General features: G+C 40.9%; 1 protein-coding gene across 1 annotated transcript; it reads left to right on the top strand.

The window, feature by feature from the left end:
- The first annotated feature begins 8,455 nt into the window (after nucleotides 1-8,455).
- Nucleotides 8,456-19,347, top strand: LOC139709747 (ATP-dependent RNA helicase cgh-1-like). Its single transcript, XM_071621704.1, has 10 exons — nucleotides 8,456-9,056; nucleotides 10,314-10,374; nucleotides 11,182-11,416; nucleotides 13,251-13,394; nucleotides 15,118-15,212; nucleotides 15,864-15,986; nucleotides 17,010-17,139; nucleotides 17,656-17,684; nucleotides 17,891-18,115; nucleotides 19,120-19,347. The coding sequence occupies exons 1-10, from the start codon at nucleotides 8,752-8,754 to the stop codon at nucleotides 19,345-19,347; spliced, it is 1,575 nt and encodes a 524-aa protein (XP_071477805.1). The 5' UTR covers nucleotides 8,456-8,751.
- Nucleotides 19,348-19,849: the final 502 nt, after the last annotated feature.

Genomic DNA, 19,849 nt, shown 5'->3' with positions numbered 1-19,849 from the left:
TTTGAAACGGTGATTGCTGTTAAGATATTTATGAAAAAATATAATCACCATGTCAGCAAAGTGCTTCTGACATGATTTACACAACCCCTTCCTCAACACCATCACATTGAAGGCACTGCCAGGGATCTATATTTAAACAAATAGGAGACATGATACATTCACAAGCTATTCAAAAACTTCAAAGCTCAGTGAAATCCAGGATTCCATGTTTGATATCAGGCTAGGATATCAGCCTTATGTACAATTAATGCCCTGGTTCCTGTAGATATATATCTATGAATGAATTAGTACAAGTAGTGGTTCCTCCCTCACAAATATGTATCTTTACCAAAATGTTTCTTTTATTTTTGGGTGTGTGAGGATCTAAGGGTAGATGAGATGGCAAGGAGGGAAGAGAATATGGAGGGGGGGGGAAGGAGGAGGATGATCAAAAAAAAAAAAAAATCAGCTGTCAGATGATTGTTTTCACAGGTCTTCGGATGTTTATACAGTGGACTCCTGGGTACCGTTTCATGAAAGTTGTCAGCGCTGACAAGTTGTCAGTCTCTGACAATCATACCATGGTAACAGTCAGTGACCAGAGCATCTCAGCCAATCAAAACCAAGGATTTTGCTGAAATTGTCAGAGACTTCAGAGACAATTGATGAAACGACCCCCTGTTTTTACGAAGTCCTCGGGGCTGGCAGTTTCTTTCATTAAATTTCATCATAACCCAACAAATAAACAATGAAAGTCATAGAGCAGATGATATTGTGGCCTGAACTTTTACTTCATTGCATAAACCAAAATTTCATATAACTACATGTTCGTTACAACGGGAGTGCACTGATGTAGAAACATACACCATGGAGCTCTCCTCCCACATCTTGCTGCCAAACATATGCTTACACATAATATGAATACTATATGATATCTATCTATCTATCTATCTATCTATCTACCTATCATCTGTCTATCTGTCTCTATCTATCTATCTATCTATCTATCCATATCTATCTGTCTATCTATCTACCTATCTGTCTATCTGTCTCTATCTATCTATCTATCTATCTATCTATCTACCTATCTATCTGTCTACCTATCTATCTATCTATCTATCATCTGTCTATCTCTATCTATCTATTTATTTATTTATCTATCTATCTATCTATCTATCTATCTATCTATCTATCTATCTGTCTGTCTGTCTATAAATCTATCCAATCCATCTATCTACACACTTGTGCTTACTGTGTTTTACACAAACTATACACACTCATGAACAACACATGTTACACACACACACACGCAGATAATGAATAATATGTGGTACCAGTATACCAAGTGCAAATGTTGTCTAGTATGTTTCACATGATTCACTATACATTGTGTATTACAGTGCATTGTAATTGCAGTGAAGTTAATGGAAAGGGTATGTATGATGATTGGCTGATTGAAATGGTTTGAAAACAAAAATATTTTCTCAGCCAAAAGCTGTATTGCAACAGTTTTACATCAAATGATTAAAAACACAATAAATCCAAATAGTTCTAAAGAATTCAAATTACATATTCATGATGAAACAAAGTAAAACATACTACTCATATGGGAGGGAGGTCTCAAGCTGTAATAAGAAAAGTATGCACAAGGTATATAGGCCTATGTATTTACATTAAAAAAGAACAACTAACAATATTCAATATATTTAGACATGTTGTCTCACCTCCCTCTCTCTCTCTCTTGCTCTCTCCCCCTAGGAATGATTCCTTTCATTACAATATCTTTGCCCAAAATAAACATAATTTTAGTATAATGATTATATTCTGTATTGTAATTATTATTACTATTATTATAATTTCTATTTTTTTTTTGTGTACAAACAAGATCTTAACTTTTGGCTACTCAATAGTACAAAACCCTGCCGGTCTAGGTTCCACACCTACCCACAGTGTACATGTATATAGTGACAGTAAAATATGAAACGCTGAAACCCGGTCCTGGGCAGTGTCTAACCTTTAAGACCTTGGCACCTATATACCATCATCACCATGATTTTTCTCTTTAACTGGTCAGTAGTGGAATTTTTTGTTTGGATCACAATATGTAACAACAAAATGAATTCATAAATAATGATTAAAATTCAGTGGCGGATCGGGGGGGGGGGGGGGGGGGGGGGGACCGGGCGCACGAGCCCTCTCTATTTGTAGTTAAAGCAAAAGAAATACAAAGAAAAAAATTGGAGGTGCGTGCACCCCCTTCTTTAATTTTGCAAAGGTGCCTCCCCTTTATAGAATTCCTGGATCCGCCCCTGAAAAGTCATATCCAACGTTGAATGAATAAAAATTGAAAGGCTAGGGGTGGTATTCTGAGGTCGTAATTAAGTCTGTAATTAACTTCGTGATTAAGTCGTGAAGTTAATAGGCCCTTAATCATGGGCAAAATCGGTATTCTGAGGACGTAATTAAGGTATGATTAAGTCCCCTGTAATTATCTTAGGTCCCTCCCATCTAATTGTTATTCCATCCAATCAGACGCGTTGTTAGAAGCCAAAATGATGACTATACGCGCAAATATGCCCTCAATGCGCGCTCCTGCACGTCCCCTGTAATTACAACCCAAGAGCTTTCCGTGCGCACACTCGGGTATTTGATTACAACCCCTCACCTACGCACGCGAAGATCTCAACCTCTTTGCTCACATAAAATGACAAAATTCCTCGAAGATCGGCTTTATTTCTTCTTTTTTCTCTGAATTTTATGGATACCATGGTAACAAGATTCAACCGCTCCTCGGATACCGAAGACGGTAAGCATCGTTGTGGCAGAGAAAACGCGATGTAATGCTTGATATCGGAGTAGTTAATGACACTCTTTGGTATCATTAAGTTTTTCATTAACTTTCATACTTAATTACACCCTCAGAATACCGATTCGTAATTAACTCTGTGATTAAGTCCTCTCAGAGGTGCGCGCGCATTGATACGCGCAAACGCGTAGGTCCTTCCCGCCAAAACGCTTGTTGCTATGGTAGTTAATATAACCCTTGACCGAAAGATCGGTCTGTATCTGGTCCGTCGGGGAATGTTCCGCGGAGACTGCGTCTGGCTTCACGGATCCCCTCCGTATACAATAGGGAGCTTTAGATTTTGACGCGCGGACGTTTGAGCCGACGCTTGCGCTGGACGTTCTCCTCTCCCTGCGTCGTGTGGAAAAGTAGCTTTAGATTACGCTGGGACGCAACGTAGAAAAAATCAAATCGAGCCCCCATACGATCAGTGCATGAAGAAGCTCTCTACGTCGCAAACTGTGCGGACGTGAAAATAGCCCAGTACGCGTAGTAAACAACTCAGGCGACGCAAGCTAAAAATAGATTGACTATACGCGCGCTACTGCGCAAGCTCAGAACATGTTTTTTTCCTTTGAACGTCCGCGCGTCGAAAATCTAAAGCTCCCTAATGTCTACGGAGGACGGCGTTAATGGCAAAATACAAAAGAGCCCTCCGGACAGACGGATCTTTCTGTCTAATATAACCCCTACTTAATCATGCTCTCAGAATACCAATTCGGTAATTAAGTGCTAATCAGACACTTAATAACCTCTCAGAATACGGCCCTAGGATATTAGACTACACTATTGCAATGTCCATGTACTGTTCTCTACACGCATTATCGAAATACGGGATGGTTGGACGCTGGTGGATTAGACTACTAGTACTAGTACTTACCCCATCCAACACTCACTGAAATCTCACACTGCACAGCAAACGGCCTTTCGCCACACTGCGTACACCAATACACACGTACACAGGGTTTTTTTTTTTTCGCGTACGGCAGCCCTCTATGGTCGATCTGCAGCATAGTGTTGGTACAGACGGCCATTTTGAACCTTCTCGACGTGAGTATCGTAAAATTCTCCCCGAAAATCCGATGCAATCGTACTAATCATAAAAGGGCTCAGTAGTATGTGATTGCTCCATAATTATTTAGAAACTTATGTATAGGTTGTATGTTGTTTTGTGCCAATATATCCGCTGGAAAGGTAAAGAAACGAATGTAAAAATGTCTTGTCCGGAAGGCTCTGGATCGAATCTACCATTGTTTACTCGGGTTGAGCTTTGAACGTTCCTTGTACAAGTTGTAGTTGTCTACCCGCAGATCTATGTTTTAGGACGAGGTTCAGACACAAGTAGGTCAAGACCGAAACGTAAATATTTCGGAAGATACGGCCACACCGCCATGTCTAATAGTAGCATTACTCTGAACTTGACAGAGCTAAATGTAACCGTATCATACATGACTAACAAGTTAGTGTTGCATGATGATGGCACAGTCATTTCAGTCGTTAGTATTCTCGCCCCAACATCACACACCAGTCAGTAGTCCTGTCGACACTGTCACTGCTATACAGTGTACCTGTGCCCCCCCCCCCCACCCCCCCCCCCCCCCTGTTTAACGAGTACAGTAAGTACAGTACATTGCTGCACTGCACTGGTCACTACAAGTACAATACCATGTCTATATAGTGCAGTGCCAGCCAGTCTGCAGTGAGGTGCTGTATGGCCATCGCTAACGTCAATTACCGTATGGTCGCCACTTGTGTGTAAAGATTTTCCTTTTAATCCTATGCACTTCTGGGTGGGCGAACTAATATCGGCACTGAAATAGTTCGCCACCCATAGCCTGCCACATATTATCAGCGTGTGTGTTATACACACACTTCAATGAAGGAGGCATTGTCGGTCACCGCGTTTGAAAACCTCCCTCAGTCTGCAACCTGAAATCCATTCTAAATCAAAAACATCCTCGCATTAAAAAGGGTTTGAACACCTCTCACATATGGTAAAATATATTTTGATTACAATTATTTGAGTTTTTACGGAGGAAAAAGGTGAATTACGAATGTACTTTGAGAGTGATGAAAATCCGTCGCCCAAGGTCATCTCCGATCGCAGCGCGCGTTACATGCGATGTGAATGTCTGGTGACCTTACCGCAATGGCGACCATACCAGTCTGGGAAACCCGCTCATGAGGACCGCTCCCGCGTACGAGGACTGCCCCGCCTCATGAGGACCGCCCCCACGCCTCATGAGGACCGCCCCCATGCCTCATGAGGCCCGGGGGGAACGCCTCATGAGGCCCCCTATTCATTTCTATTCATCTCACATCTGACGTATAAATTGTCGCAACTTTGCACGGTGATTTTTTGTTACACACACATGTCCACTATCCATGATGAAAAAAAGAAAAAATCCTATCTGTTTTTTTTTTTTCAAAAATCGAGTTTTAATCAACCGATGCAGAGCGCCCATTTAAACACACGTGTTTAAATTTATTAATGCTCTAATTAAGCTAATTTCTTTTTAAAAATGTTTCTTGTATCATTCTCCTGAGACATAGGATAAAAAAAAATCTGTATCGAAATTAATTTCTTATGTATTTGATTGTTTTTTGGAATTTCTTATGTATTTCTTTGTTTTTGTTTGTTTTTTGGCCAAAATTTGTCACAGACATTTTTCGAAGCTTTATTATGATAAAATAAATTGATTTCGTCCATTCTAAGTCAAGATATGAATTTTTATGTGAATTGAAAAAACACAATTTGCATTGGATTTGTACACAAAATCACGTTTTGGAGCAATTTTGGGGTTGACAAATTTTTTTCGAACGGGCGTCGCGTCAAAACGGTACGCGCGGGCGCAACAATTTTGGTCTCAAAAGTTGCGCGATACTTGAAAGAAAAAAGTCATGAAACATCGCGACGGGAGCTTATCGCGCAGCGAAGATATTGCGCGAAACGTCTAGGGGGGGGCGGATCCCCCCCCCCAGCCTGATTCGGGTTAAATTTTGACAATAACGGTGTCCAAAGTTTGACCACTGGCTAGAGTAACTGTGGCAGGGTGCCTGTTTTAGTATTTGTGGCAGGGACAGTTTCATTGATCAATAAAACAGCTAGTGTAATGAACATCATGCGTGCTTAGTCCCACTTTAGAACACAAGCAGGAGTTGCTTGCAAGTGTTACTAGTATGGGAAGTGACACCTGATTGGGCCTTTTCATCAATGAATGAAACGGCCCCTGCCGCAAATAGGCACCCTTTACAAGGGCTGCTGCAAACAGGGTTGTTTACGACATGTTCGTAGAGCCCCCTACATGTAAAACCCACAGATGTACATGTATGCTTCTGACTTCTGTGTGTGGTCAAATTTTGGCACAGGAGGTTGGAACCGTGGTGCGGCAGCTGCTGTTCACCACAGGCACAGCTATGGTTGCTTCTGCAATCGTTATTTGGCGATCCAGGGGTTTAGGGGCCGTGCACTGTGTCATTTTCTTCTTTCTTTTTCTTCAAGACCCGCCCTAGTTGTTGTTGTTTTTTGAAGTTGATATGCAACTGATTGACTGAAAAGACGACACCATGGTTCAACCTCCTGTGCCAAAATTTGACCCTGCACAAAAGCATAGGTTTCCACACGTAGCCCGCGATCGAATCTTAGATGGCAGTATGGTCAAGTTATGGGCAGCTTGCTTTACTAAAATTACTGAGTTTAAATGAAGGCTACAGTTTAAATATGTTATTGTTTAGTTATTTAGGGGCTCAGGTTTGCCAGCGTTATGAAAAACTACTCCACTCATTCACGATTCACTTAGCCCACAGAGTGTGTGCGTGTGTGTGCACTGAATGAGTGGGATCCTATCATGGGGTGTGTACAAATGTAAGGTGGGAAGGGGGGCTTCCACATTAACAATATTACATGTAATTTAAACTTTCACATCACCATATTTTTTTTCAGCTTTCACAAGTGCAGTTGTATTTTTATATCGTGCAGTTGGTTGCATACATCAGTCGTGGTTTCAACACTAAATTGTAACGTAAACAGTCGTTTACGTTCTTTTTTGGTTTTCATAATAAAATGTAACTTATGGACAAATCAAGTCATAGAAAAGAGAATCAAATGATAACGCATAACTGGTCAATGCTACTGTTGAAAAACTACTGTATACGCTATATATTTCGCGAGGGTTTTATTTTCGCGAATTTCGCGAGTCGGGAGCTATTCGCAAAATTAACAACACGCGAAAATATTACCTTCCAAAATGAATCCCTTGCCTTGATGATACGAAAATTTCAGTACTAGTTTACCATGTCACGGCTTACCGAACAGACCATACTGGCTAAGCTTGTTTACGTACATATAGCACGTCCATGTCTACTTACGATTACTGCAGAGAGCCAATCCATTATCGCAAGGGGATCACTCGTCAGAAATCTAGCGCGATGGACTTATCCACTTCAAAAATGTTGAATTCTAACTTACTGGTTAGCAGAGTTTGGTAAGTTTTTTTCATGCAGTGTATAACTAGTATCATTCTTATTTGCTAGTAAGTTGAAAATCCACACTTTCTTTGCCACTTCATATTTTCTCTGGTCCCCCAATCGCGAATTTAATCACTCGCGAAAATGTGTGACAGCGGCAATTCGCAAAAATTTATGTACGCGAAAATTATAGCGTATACAGTACTCAATTTACATTTGTAAGATCATGAATGAGTCTGTGTACACACGTACATCTGTACATGGTAACAGGACATGCCTTATTTTGTACATACAGTGTACCTGGGCAGGGGCCCGCTTCATAAAACTTGTCATCAGTGACAACTGCCACATTTCTATGACAAATTTGCTCTCAGATGCAAGGATTTCCGTAGCTTGTCACATCTATGACAACTTGTCACTGATGACAAGTTTTATGAAACGGGCCCCAGGTATAAACATTTTTGCATTCTGTCATGATTACGATCTTGACACAAGCTTATAAATACTTTCGGTAGTGTTTACCTCCAGTGCTTTATCTGTTAAAGTACATGTACATACATGTAGGACATGTACACTCCTATTGTCTGCACAGAAACAGCACCGCAATGTACATGTGCTGTTTACTTATTTTTTATTCATTTATGATTTTTTTTTTACAATTTTTGGGTTCAGTGTTAAATTTATTTATCACAGTCAATGTACATTATACATGTAGAAGGCAGCATATGCATAACGTACCATGGCATTGCACTTTGTAGAATGGCATTTAAAAGAAACTGTTTGATGTGTTTTTGTCTCTTTTTTTTTCAGAAGGCTGGTTTGATGGCAACCTGCAATAGCTTGATGTCTTGGATGCTTTCTACCGAGTTGACTTTATCTACCTGATGCAACGTTCTCCGTAGCCACGTTTCACATTGCCATTGTTGGAATAGGACACCGAACTGTGATATATCACCTTCCCCGTGCTTTTATACACTGGAAGTTGAAAACTTCCCGTGAATTCTTAGCCGATGAATTGCTGCTGGTTATCTTCCCACCTGGCGGACAATTTACTATTCTTTAATTCCTTACTTGGCCTCTTCAAGAGGTCTCTGTTCATAGCAGAATATATTATTTGTAAAGATTGTTTTATATATTAATGTATATTTGTATATTTGCCAAAGAGACCATTTTTTTTTTCTCCCGTTTTGTATGGACAAACTTGAACGGCACTAACTTGCCTTTTTTGTGAAACTGTACTAGACATTTCTGACAACCCATCTCAGGTATTGTGTGTATCTCATGTTGAACTGAAATTTAGTTTCAAACATTTTGATGCAATTTTCATAGAAAAATTATCAAAAAGTCAAAAAAAAAAAAGAGAAGCTGATGCAGAGAATCACTTTGAATCTGTGAAACTCGATGCAACAGAGAGAGACGCCCTTCTAACAAAAACAGTGGAAAAAGACACTTATATCGCCATGGCAACTGCTGCACCACAACTCAACAGAATGATGAATAACAATCATGGGGCAAGGAGCCCAAACAGAGGCCCCGGCCAGAACAATGACTCTCGAAGGAGCGACGGGCATGGCCAGCAGAGGGACAGACAAGGCCCCCACAGAGACGGACCGGGGGGCTACCACAGGGAGGGGTCGGGCCACCAGCGGGACGGCGGCCACAGAGGAGGGGGCTACCAAGGCAGACAGTATTCACGGCAGAAGGACATTGAAAAGACGACGGCAAAACAAACTCCACAGCCCAAGCCTGCACCAATTGACATGGAGTAAGTATCCTGCACAAACTAGAAACAGTATTGCCCAATGGTGCAAAAAGAATCCACTCCATTGGTATTTCAAACTTACGGCTTTCTTTTGCCAACAGAATTTAGATTTCATTAATTCAATTTTTACCAAACCACTGCCATGGAATCCATATTTGTTCCAAAGAATCATCATAAGTAGTTGCAGTTGCTGAAGAGTGTTGGAAAATGGTGTCCCGATCATGAGAAAGAGGTAATGTAGTCAGAGACTGTGGTTTCACATAGCCTCATTGTGCCTGACTGGAAAAATCTAACAGTGTAATGACATGGCTAAAGCAGAAATGGATAGCCTTGTGATCTAGAGGAGTAATTGTGTAATTACCCAGCTACATGGGGTCAGGTGTATCCTGCTCTTCCTTTCAGATCACATGGACATACAATGTACAACAAATCACTCCTGCTCAGGGATCAAATTGCCACTAGCGCACATGGGCACTAGAACTGGGTGATATGTAATTTCCCGGATTTACCCAACTTTGCATTTGCCCAACTGGGGGAGGAAGACCATAACACCACATTGAGAGTATCAACACTGAGGTGTCAGATGCTATATTGCAGACATGAAAACCCCAATGTACTGTAGGAGAGAAATGGGGGTTACACCACGTTCTCTTATTCTGATGAATGTGTCAACACCAAGACATGACGATGTGCAATGAAGGAATGTTAATGGGGGACATTTACTCATCGGGGAGGCACTAGTACCTCACAGACGTTTATAGACAGGAAAAGTTCTCCAGCTTAAATGGATGGTTAAGTATTGGTTTAGATAAGGATTCAGCTTTTTTTTTTTTTTTTCCTTCTTTTTTTGCAAGATACTTTATAGAAACCACTTTATGGAATGTTAATGATAAAATTCTATGAGGACTTTAAATTTTATTTGATGAAAATTGGTTTTGAAATGACTGAGATTTCCAAAAACAGGAAACAAAGCGATCCAAATTAGAGGTGGGTTCCACCTGTTATCAGGATCACTTCCTTCTGGATATCTCGGACATTTCAAAACCAATTTTCGTCAAATAAACTTTGAATTCCTCTTAGAATTACATGCTCTGACATACATGTATTTCATAAGTGGTTTCTTATTATCTAAAAAAAGAAAACAAAAAAAAAATCTTCAAAGCAACATTAGAGACCTGAAGTCCCATCCTATCCGAAACTATACCATCCCTTTAACGTTCTTCATCCTATGCTTTCATGGTGGCTGTGTTTTCTTTTCAGTGATCCCGACTGGAAGACAAAGCTTCAGGTCCCAGAGAAAGACAGGAGAATAAAAACAACAGTAAGCGGAAGTATACAGTAAAACCAGAAATATTTGCAGCACAAAGTTTTTGCGAATTGTGCCACTGGCACCAGTGCCACTGGTATTCAAAGCATCCTTCTGGTGTAGACAGGGACTTTGACATGCATTCTGATTTCAGGAATCTTGGCTCGTGAAATTTGCAAAGATTTCATGCACGCAAACATTTCTTGTTTTACCATACTGTATGCAGAGGTGGTAACTGTTACTCCTTTTTTTTTTTGGGGGGGGGGGGTCATTACGAAAGTACTGCAGCTTTCATGAAAAATAATGCTAGAAAATTGTCACTCAAGAAAGGGAATCTGAAGTTGAACAAAAAAGGGAGGCTTATGACCCCAGTGACCTCAAGATGGCACTTGATAAAGATTTTACTCCTCTCCACAAATAATAGAGCCATGTTGATTTAGTCGTAGATATGAGAGTCTCTATGGTAACCATGGCATCGTGTATAAAACTCTGACTTTCAGTTTGAGGTCCCGAGTTCAAATTCCGCCAAGTGCCTATGTCATTGGACAAGATTTTCTTTTTTTATCCACTAAGTCCCTTCAGAAGCAGGGTATCTGGCATAATAGTGTAAGGTAATGATAATGTCAGGGTTGTCTGGTACAGCGGCAGTAGTTATGAAGAGGCGGCCCAGGGTAAAGAAGACTGTAATAATGATACTTACCAGAAATTTGTTCTGCCGAGTTGATGTGTGCATACTGTTTCGTAGAAAATCCTGAGATTTTGAAATCAGTGTGAAATGCATATATAACCCAAGCCATCTGAATTGCATTCGCCAACCTCCAGGATGTCACAAACACAAAGGGCAACGAATTTGAGGACTACTGTCTGAGCCGTGCGCTGCTCATGGGCATCTTTGAGAAGGGCTGGGAGAAGCCATCCCCGATCCAGGAGGAGAGCATCCCCATCGCCCTGACTGGGCGCGACATCATGGCCAGGGCCAAGAACGGCACCGGCAAAACGGGTGCCTACACCATACCCCTCCTTGAGAAGATCAACCCAGAAAACGACGTTATACAAGGTTAGTGTAACAGCACAGAACCTCTTATGTGCATTAGAGAATGAGACACAGAGATGTGTAACTTTAGAATGAAACAGCAGAAGGTCTTTTAACTTGAATGTTAACCCGTTGAGGACAGGCTGATTTTGCTGCAACAGGCATTTCCCATAGACACTTGCCTGATTGTACTCGGGACTCGTCCTCAACAGGTTAATGATGAACACATTGTTTTATAGTCTTGATATTGTGCTTGATTGTGCAGAGGGATTATGCGACACCTTTTTGTTTGAAGAATGGCTTCTTAAAAGAATAATCTGCTGGTTCACACAGTTTGCAGTTTTACAATGTATCAGTAGACCAGATAAGTTTGAATGTAAAGTTTATACAACAGCTTAAAAGCAGTATCAACAACAATGTCAATACAATAGCAAAACAAGTGGACGGTACTTCCTTGCCCCAGTGTTGCTGGCCATTGTTGATCCATCAATGAAATCAGTGTCAAAGTGGGCATACAGAAAAGTCTCCAAGCCTGACTAGCTTGACTGGACATTGCTATGGTATGTTCAGTAATGGACAGGAGGGAGACACATTTTTCGACTCCTGTGAAGATGAAGTTCAATAAGTCATGGAAATTTCACAATATGCAGAGCACATCTTAACCCGTTGAGGACGAGTTCAAGTATACTCAGGCAAGCGTCTGTGGGAATTGTGTGTTGTAGGAAAATCAAACCGTCCTCAGTGGGTTCAATGATCAATGGCAATGTGCTTATGTAAAGGGTTGTAGACAACACAACATTTTCAGCTAGTCTCCTACGTGAATTTTGATTGCTCATTAGTGGAGACTGCCACTAAATCTTTGCAAACATGTGCCATCAGAATTGCAGTACTTTTAACGTCCAAACATTTGGCCTGAAAGTAATCTTTTTTTTTTTTTTAATTGTCAAATACATGTATGTAGCTGTATCAGTGATGTCTTCTGTGAGGGCGAGTAGGAAAACATCAATATTTTGAGGTGATTTTTTTGTGTGCTCCTCATGCGCTACATGTCTAGAACAAATTGTAACTATTAATGTTGAAATGAAATACAACGTGTGTTAACTTGTTTTACTAATATGACCACCTTAACCAGAAAAAAAAAAAAAATGCTATTGAATTATCCAGAGCCATTTCTATCCAAGATATGTCTTATTGATTTCTGCTGTGTCTTTAGGATGTTTGCAATAACTCCTGCAGCTTTCATGTTGTCTAGATTCGTATACTATTAAAATGGAAAATAGAACCCCAAAAGCATGATATATGATGGAATGCATCAAATAAGGAGCAATGTCCTTGTGATATTTGCAAATATTTGTGATAGAACTCATGTAAATGCATGTGAAGAGTTTGTTCGCAAAAACCGATAAGTCCATTTTTTAAGATTTTGAAGTAAGGTCTCTGTCATAAAGTACAAAATAAAACCTTTTAAATGATATATTGGTCACTACATATAAAGGTACATTTTTGAAGTTATGGTCAAAAGAAGCAAAATTTTTCTTATTATTCTCTTTATTTTTCTTGACCTTTAATCGCAAATATCTCCATTTGGCAAATATGGACTTATCGGTTTTTGCAAACAAACTCTTCATGTGGTAGAAAGGAAAACTGAATGAATATCATAAAAAGGTGAGCTCTGATAAGTGAATATGGTTGAAAAGGGAAGCTCTGACAAATGGATGTGGTAGAAAAGGAAGAGTGATGGAATGTACATGGTAGAAAAGGAAAGCTCTGATGAAAGAATATGATAGAAAAGGGAAACCGAGTCCATTCAACAAGGATTGCTTCAAAATGAGTTTGCTGCTTCGTGTTTATCCACCAGCCCTAGTCCTCGTCCCCACGAGAGAACTGGCCCTCCAGACCAGCCAAATCTGCAAGCAGCTGTCCAAGCACACCGGCCACAGGGTCATGGTCACGACAGGCGGAACCAGTCTCCGAGACGACATCTTGAGGCTCGAAGAGCCAGGTAAGGCCAGTGTGACCAGCGTAAAAAATGGAATTGTACTTATGAGGCAGCCTGAAATTATGTCACATCATATCAATCAATTGTGGTGGGAAAAAAAAAAGTTCCTCACATTTTTTGCTACCAATAGTAGTGCCCAATCGCTGGGATAGCAAAAGAAAAGAAAAGGTCCTCACATGTGAAAAAAAAGTGCTCAAATTCTATGCTCCCAATGTTGATGCTTAATTAGCTGGCAAACAAAACAAAAGAGAAGTCTTCACAACATTTTACTGTTGATTTTATCGAGAAATCCGCTGACAAACTCATAAACAAACCAAAAAAAGTACACAGTACACAAAATGCATGGTGATTTCCTTTCTGTGAACAGTCATGCTAGAATTATGCTAAAGCCAGACAAATTGAGCTTAGTGTAATGCTAGATGCTGAAGCATTAAAAACTAGAAAAACACTCTGAGAGCGCAGACCTCCGCCAAGCATGCAGCTCATTTCCCCCACTGATCTTGCTCTTCCATAGAGATATCAGTGATTTCCACCCATATGTACTTGTAGCATTGTGTGCTGAAAGTCGCCCGATTTCCCAATATAGAAGACTTTGTTACGTCATAAACCCTCAGCTGCACGGCGCGCCTTGCCCTAGCAGAAACTAGAGCACACAATTTAGTGCGCGCATGCAAACCTCAAATACGCGCAGCCTGAACTCCCAAGTTCATTGACCCTACCTGCCAAAATATAAAAAATCCTTCATAAATTCCCCCCAAATTCTCAGATCACTACCAAAATGTAATCATCTGTTACTGTAAAACGAGAAATGTTCGCGTGCATTTTAATTTCGCGAATTTCGCGAGCGCCAAGATTCGCGAAATTAAAATGCATGCGAAATTTCTTATCTACACTATATGCATTGAACGCAAGAGGCAATTCGCGAAAATTTCTTGCAGCGAAAAAGGCCGTCGGCTCCAATTCGCGAAAATTTCGTGCCGCGAATATATCATGTTTTTACAGTACTTGTATAATTCTAAACCTTTCCTGCAAGTTTCATCCAAATCTGTTAACTACTTTTTGAGTTATTTCTCACACGGACGAACTAACTTACTAACTAACAACCCAACGGTAACGAAAACATAACCTCTTCCCTTGGCGGAGGTAATTATGCCCACTTTAGCAGTGTAGGGTAAGGCTGGCAGAATGCCATGTCTCAGGTGGTCACATGGCTCCCTCCTCTGTCCCCGCCCCCTTTCTCCTCCGAGTCCAGTCTGTTTCTGCACGAGATCTGTACAGCTGAAAGTGATTGTGTGTGCACTGATATTCTGTGATCAGCATCACAGAAATTCGCACAACGCATACTTGTACTGCAATTATGGCATGTTGCGATTTGAATGAGAATATTTCTAATACATAGTACATACACATAGATTTGAATTTTGCAGGCATGTCTTGCTGTCCAGTGATATGTTTAATTGACCAAACACCTACAGTGATGGCAGTATGTGATGATTTTCATACCAGCATCAAAATGTTGTGCAGTGTTTTGGAAATCAGTGAAAGCAAATTCAAGGTTTGAATACCTTCTTGTTTCCTCTATGCATGTTCTGTTAAATTTCTTTACAGAACAAACACTTTACCTACAAACATTTTTAGCATGTGCTGGATAGTACAAAGAGTACCTCCTGTCTCATTTGATGCACCACTCTGTTAAACACTGCTGTCACTGTCTTGCTCTCGACAGTTCATTTGGTCATCGCTACACCCGGGCGTATTCTGGATCTCATGAAGCAGAGCATTGCAAAGATGGACAAATGCAGCGCACTGGTGCTAGACGAGGTGAGATTCTCATCCCTTCGTGGAGAGCATATAACCCTTCCTTTCTGTCTTCAGATGATGTCAAATATGAAGGGATTAACCACTTGACAGCTGCAAGCCATTTCCTACGCAGAACACCTGTGTGCTGAGGGATATTGGTCCCACACTCGAGTCCATGCTATCAAATCACATAGTTTTTCATACATGAATGATAAATCAATGTGCTTCAAATATTCAGTGTCATCTAAATACATCACACTCACTTTCATATAGCTCTATAGATCTTCTGTCAAGTTTTTACTCCTTTCGTCAAGCATGTTCACAGTGCGAGTCACCAGTTTGAACCTTGACGCTGTACTTCATTGTAGGTTTGCGAAGACACAAAAAGTCTCTTTCCTCACATCCAGTTTGGACCACTGCTGACACAAACTAAAAGTTCTAAAAACAATGTGTGGGTTGAGTTGGGAGAAATTCTATGTTTCTGTGTGCCAAGCAGGATAGTTACAAACTAAAAAATTCTCTGTAACAAACCTCATGGATTTGTCTGCAACATATGTGCAAGCTTGTTGAGAAACAGTTGAATACTCCAGTCACTTAAGAATGAGCAGTTGAAATTAGCTCCCCACAAGCCACTATTAAAAAATGTCTTCTGTATATGTTTGTGTTCCACAGGCTGATAAGCTGCTGTCCAAGGACTTCAAGAATATGCTAGATGACATCATCAGTTACCTTCCGCAAGATAGACAGATCATGCTCTACTCAGCCACCTTCCCAATCACTGTCAAGAACTTCATGGTAAGTCAACTTTCTTTCTCTGTCTTGCATGCATGTATTTGCCTTTCTGGGTTTCCATCCTGACATGCCAGCTTAGGTGTGTATTCAAAATCAAAGCATACGCCTTGTAGCAAAGTTTTATCGTCGACAACCTCAATGCTTGCTGTTGACATGCCTTGGGGCGGGTTGACCATCCACTCATCGATGATGGAGAAATGAAATTCAGCAGTCCAGATTAGTAGAGCATGACAAAGCATGCACATTGGAATAGTTTATGCCAAAGGCACCAGGAACATCAGACAATTGTGAAATATTATGTTTGGCAGTCTATAGTTGCAGATCAGGTATTCTAAAATACATTGTCATGGGAATGATAATGGGACAATGTATGCTGTGTGATAATATCTTGCACTTACATGAACATTCAGTGTAGTTGACCTGTAACAGGAGTTAAAGATAAGACGTAGAAATGTATTGAAACGCAGAAAGCTGGTTTCTTCCGCCTTGCAGGACAGGGCTGCCTTCTGTTACAGTGTACTGGTACCCTGAGTATTATGTTTGTTATATTTGTAGAATAAACTCCAGACATGCCCTCTGCAAAATATTATCTTTTTTTTGTATTTTTGTCGCTCTGATTTTTATTTATTTGTGGTTTGAATGTAAATTTTAAAAGAGTAAAACAAAGACAAAAATGACTTGAAATAGACTAGTCAGTCACCCAATTCTTTCAATCGAACGATTGTGCTATCGATATTTTGTTCCAAATATGTCTTGAGCGATAGTAATATGCACACGCACATGTATTTAGCTCGCTAACTGGGTGACATGAAATCTTGATAGTATTCGTAAAAAACGTTCGCGTGTAGCTAGAACATGGCACACATCAGTACTGGCACTGACGGAGCAGAACTGAAATGCATGTAAAGCGTATACAGTAACTTTCTCAAGTTTGTGATTGTCTGTGTTGGATGAGGACTTATTCTCCTCTGGGAGCAGAGTGAAATGTTTACCTAAAGTTGTGAATGTCGTTCCCCTCCTCCACAGGACCGCTACCTGACCAAGGCCTATGAAATCAACCTGATGCAGGAGCTAACCCTCAAGGGTATCACTCAGTATTATGCATTTGTTGAGGAGAGACAAAAAGTTCACTGCCTTAACACGCTCCTTCTCAAAGGTAAGTTTAAAAAACCCTTCGTGTGCTTTTGAGTGTGGATTGGCACAGGACATCCTATAGCATTGTACATGCCATCCAAAGTCCCTGGTACAGAAAGGGTTAAATCCATGTAGCTGTGAAGTTGCTTTGTGCTAAGCTTCATCTTTTTGCCCCTATGCCAACCATGCTAGTAGCTTACAGAGGACTCCAACTCTCCCGTTCTCGACAGGAGATCTCCCGCCGAAAACCCATTTTTGCAAAATCTCCCCGTTTTCCCCGCTTGAGAATTAATTTCTCGCGCCCTGGCTCTGTGTCTCCCGTTGGAAAAGGATTTCTTACTTATTTGCTATTGTATGTTGAAAAAATAAGCCTTAGATAGCACCAGAGAGCATCTAGAACCCTAGGAACTTCGCGCTTCGCACACATCAAGTTGGAGTCTCCCGTTTTGGTAGGGGTTTTCTGGCGGGGAGAATCTCCAGATCAGAAGGTGCGTTGGGTTTGAGTCTCTGAGCTTATATTACCTTTTCCATGTTTTAGGTCCGCTGGAAGAATATGCAAATTGTGAGGTGTAAAACACAAGAAATTCTTTTTTTTAAAGGAAAAACCGTGTTCTGTGCGTTCACTTTATCTACTTTTATAGTATTCCTGTTCATGAGAAAGATGATGAGTATTATCATTCTGTAAAGTTTGCAAGTATGTTTTCTAATGCTGACCCTATCATAAAGGCTCTTATGTTTTCTTTTTGCTCATTTTTGTTGCTCATCCTCTCCAGTTGCAAATCAACCAAGCGATAATCTTCTGCAATACCACCCAGCGCGTGGAGCTGCTTGCCAAGAAGATCACCGAACTGGGCTACTCTTGCTACTACATCCACTCCCGCATGCAGCAGGAGCATCGCAACAGGGTGTTCCACGACTTCCGCAACGGGGCCTGCAGGAACCTGGTGTGCACAGGTGAGCCGGCACTCTCCAGCCCACAGCCATGCGGTGGTAGATGTGTGGGAGTTGAGGCTATCTCTGCTTGTGTACCCGTACGACATTTCGATGGGATGTCGTGTGCTGTCTATAGGCATAAGATACCAGTGATGAAGCAGAGGGCCTATCAGCTAACATATCAGTGTTACATATAATGTACACAGTGTAATACTCATATATTTTTTGTGTTGATGAGTAGTGTATATGAAGAGTTTTGTTCGCAAAAACCGATAAGTCCATATTTGCCAAATGGAGATATTTGCCATTAAAGGTCAAGAAAACTAAAGAGAATAATAAGAACATTTTTTGCTTCTTTTTGACCATAACTTCAAAAATGTACCTTTATATGTAGTGACCAATATATAATTTAAAAGGTATTATTTTGTACTTTGTGACAGAGACTGTACTTCAAAATCTTCAAAAATGGACTTATCGGTTTTTTTGCGAACAAAACTCTTCATATATTCATTATAATGATTCTCTGAATGGACTACATTGTCCCCGTTGAAGTTTTTTCAAGTAGCTGTGGGTAGATATAACAATACTCTAATAGGACAACACATTTGGCACTGTTGTAGCTGAGAGGTTAGGAGTAGTTATGTATATTTGATATTGTGTAAGTCCATCTCCGCTGCAGAGGCCATTTACATATGGTACTGCTCATTAGGCATTGTTGCAGCTACGGGGTTATGAGGACAGTCAAGCCTCTCTTATCTGGCCTCCATATTTCCGGATCTCTCTATTATCTGGAACGCGATCTCTCAATGATATTTTTTCTTCTTTTTCAATGTAATAATTATGGGGGAAAAGGGGATTTTCAAACTTCAAGCAGAATTTCCTACACAAGCTCACATCAATCACATGTCATTCCCAACGTAATTAATATACATTCAGTATTCACATTAAATTTTCACCTAAATGACGTGCATTCAGACATTTGCTGAGATGTCCAGATAAAAGAGGTGGGACTGTAGTATTCATGTTTGTGTGATATTTGTGTCATTGCCTCTCCTGTCTCCACTTGCAGATCTGTTCACGCGTGGTATTGACAATCCAGTCGGTCAACGTCGTCATCAACTTTGACTTCCCGCGCGTTGCGGAGACCTACCTCCATCGCATCGGTCGCTCGGGCCGCTACGGCCACATGGGTCTGGCCATCAACATGATCACCCGCGACGACCCGCATCTCCATGTACGTGATCGAGAAGGAGCTGAGCACCAAGATCCAGCCCTTCCCCTGCAAGGAGCCAGTTGACAAGAGGCTGTACGTGGCAGAGTACCAAACAGAGGAGGAGCTAGCGGACGGGAGTATCTAAAGTGCGTTGTGAAATGCAGAGGTCCTCCCCGAAACTTCACTTGAAAAAAACAAAAAAACAAGGCAAAAACTAAACAAGGGGGGTTGGGGGTTTTATATGACGAACCACTAATTTGATAATGGAGACAAAGCATGAGTGGCATCTGCAGTGACAGGGGATTGGAAAGCTGCCGTGTTTTCCTTCCGAGGTTTGAGAGTACAGCATGGCGCACAAGTTTTCTGTGGAATGCCGTGACAGTGATGTCAGATGATAAAAACCAGAGATGCGTTACACGTGCCGCACTTTTCCTGGCATTTTGGAAGGTTCAAGAAGTTGATCAGCGATGTTGAATCACAAGCACATACTTTCCGATTCTCCTGTTTTGTATACCACTCCCGTTGAGAGGGAACTTTTCTTTTTTGTTGAGAGCGTAAGCCAGGATGGAAGTGAAAAATATGAGAT

This window comes from Diadema antillarum, unplaced genomic scaffold (assembly GCF_040938485.1).
Source record: "Diadema antillarum isolate AM-2024a unplaced genomic scaffold, OU_Dant_1.0 seq00001468_RagTag, whole genome shotgun sequence".
Classification (NCBI taxonomy): domain Eukaryota; kingdom Metazoa; phylum Echinodermata; class Echinoidea; order Diadematoida; family Diadematidae; genus Diadema; species Diadema antillarum.
Note: the sequence above shows the minus strand (reverse complement) of the source record. Positions and strands in the feature narration are given on the sequence as shown.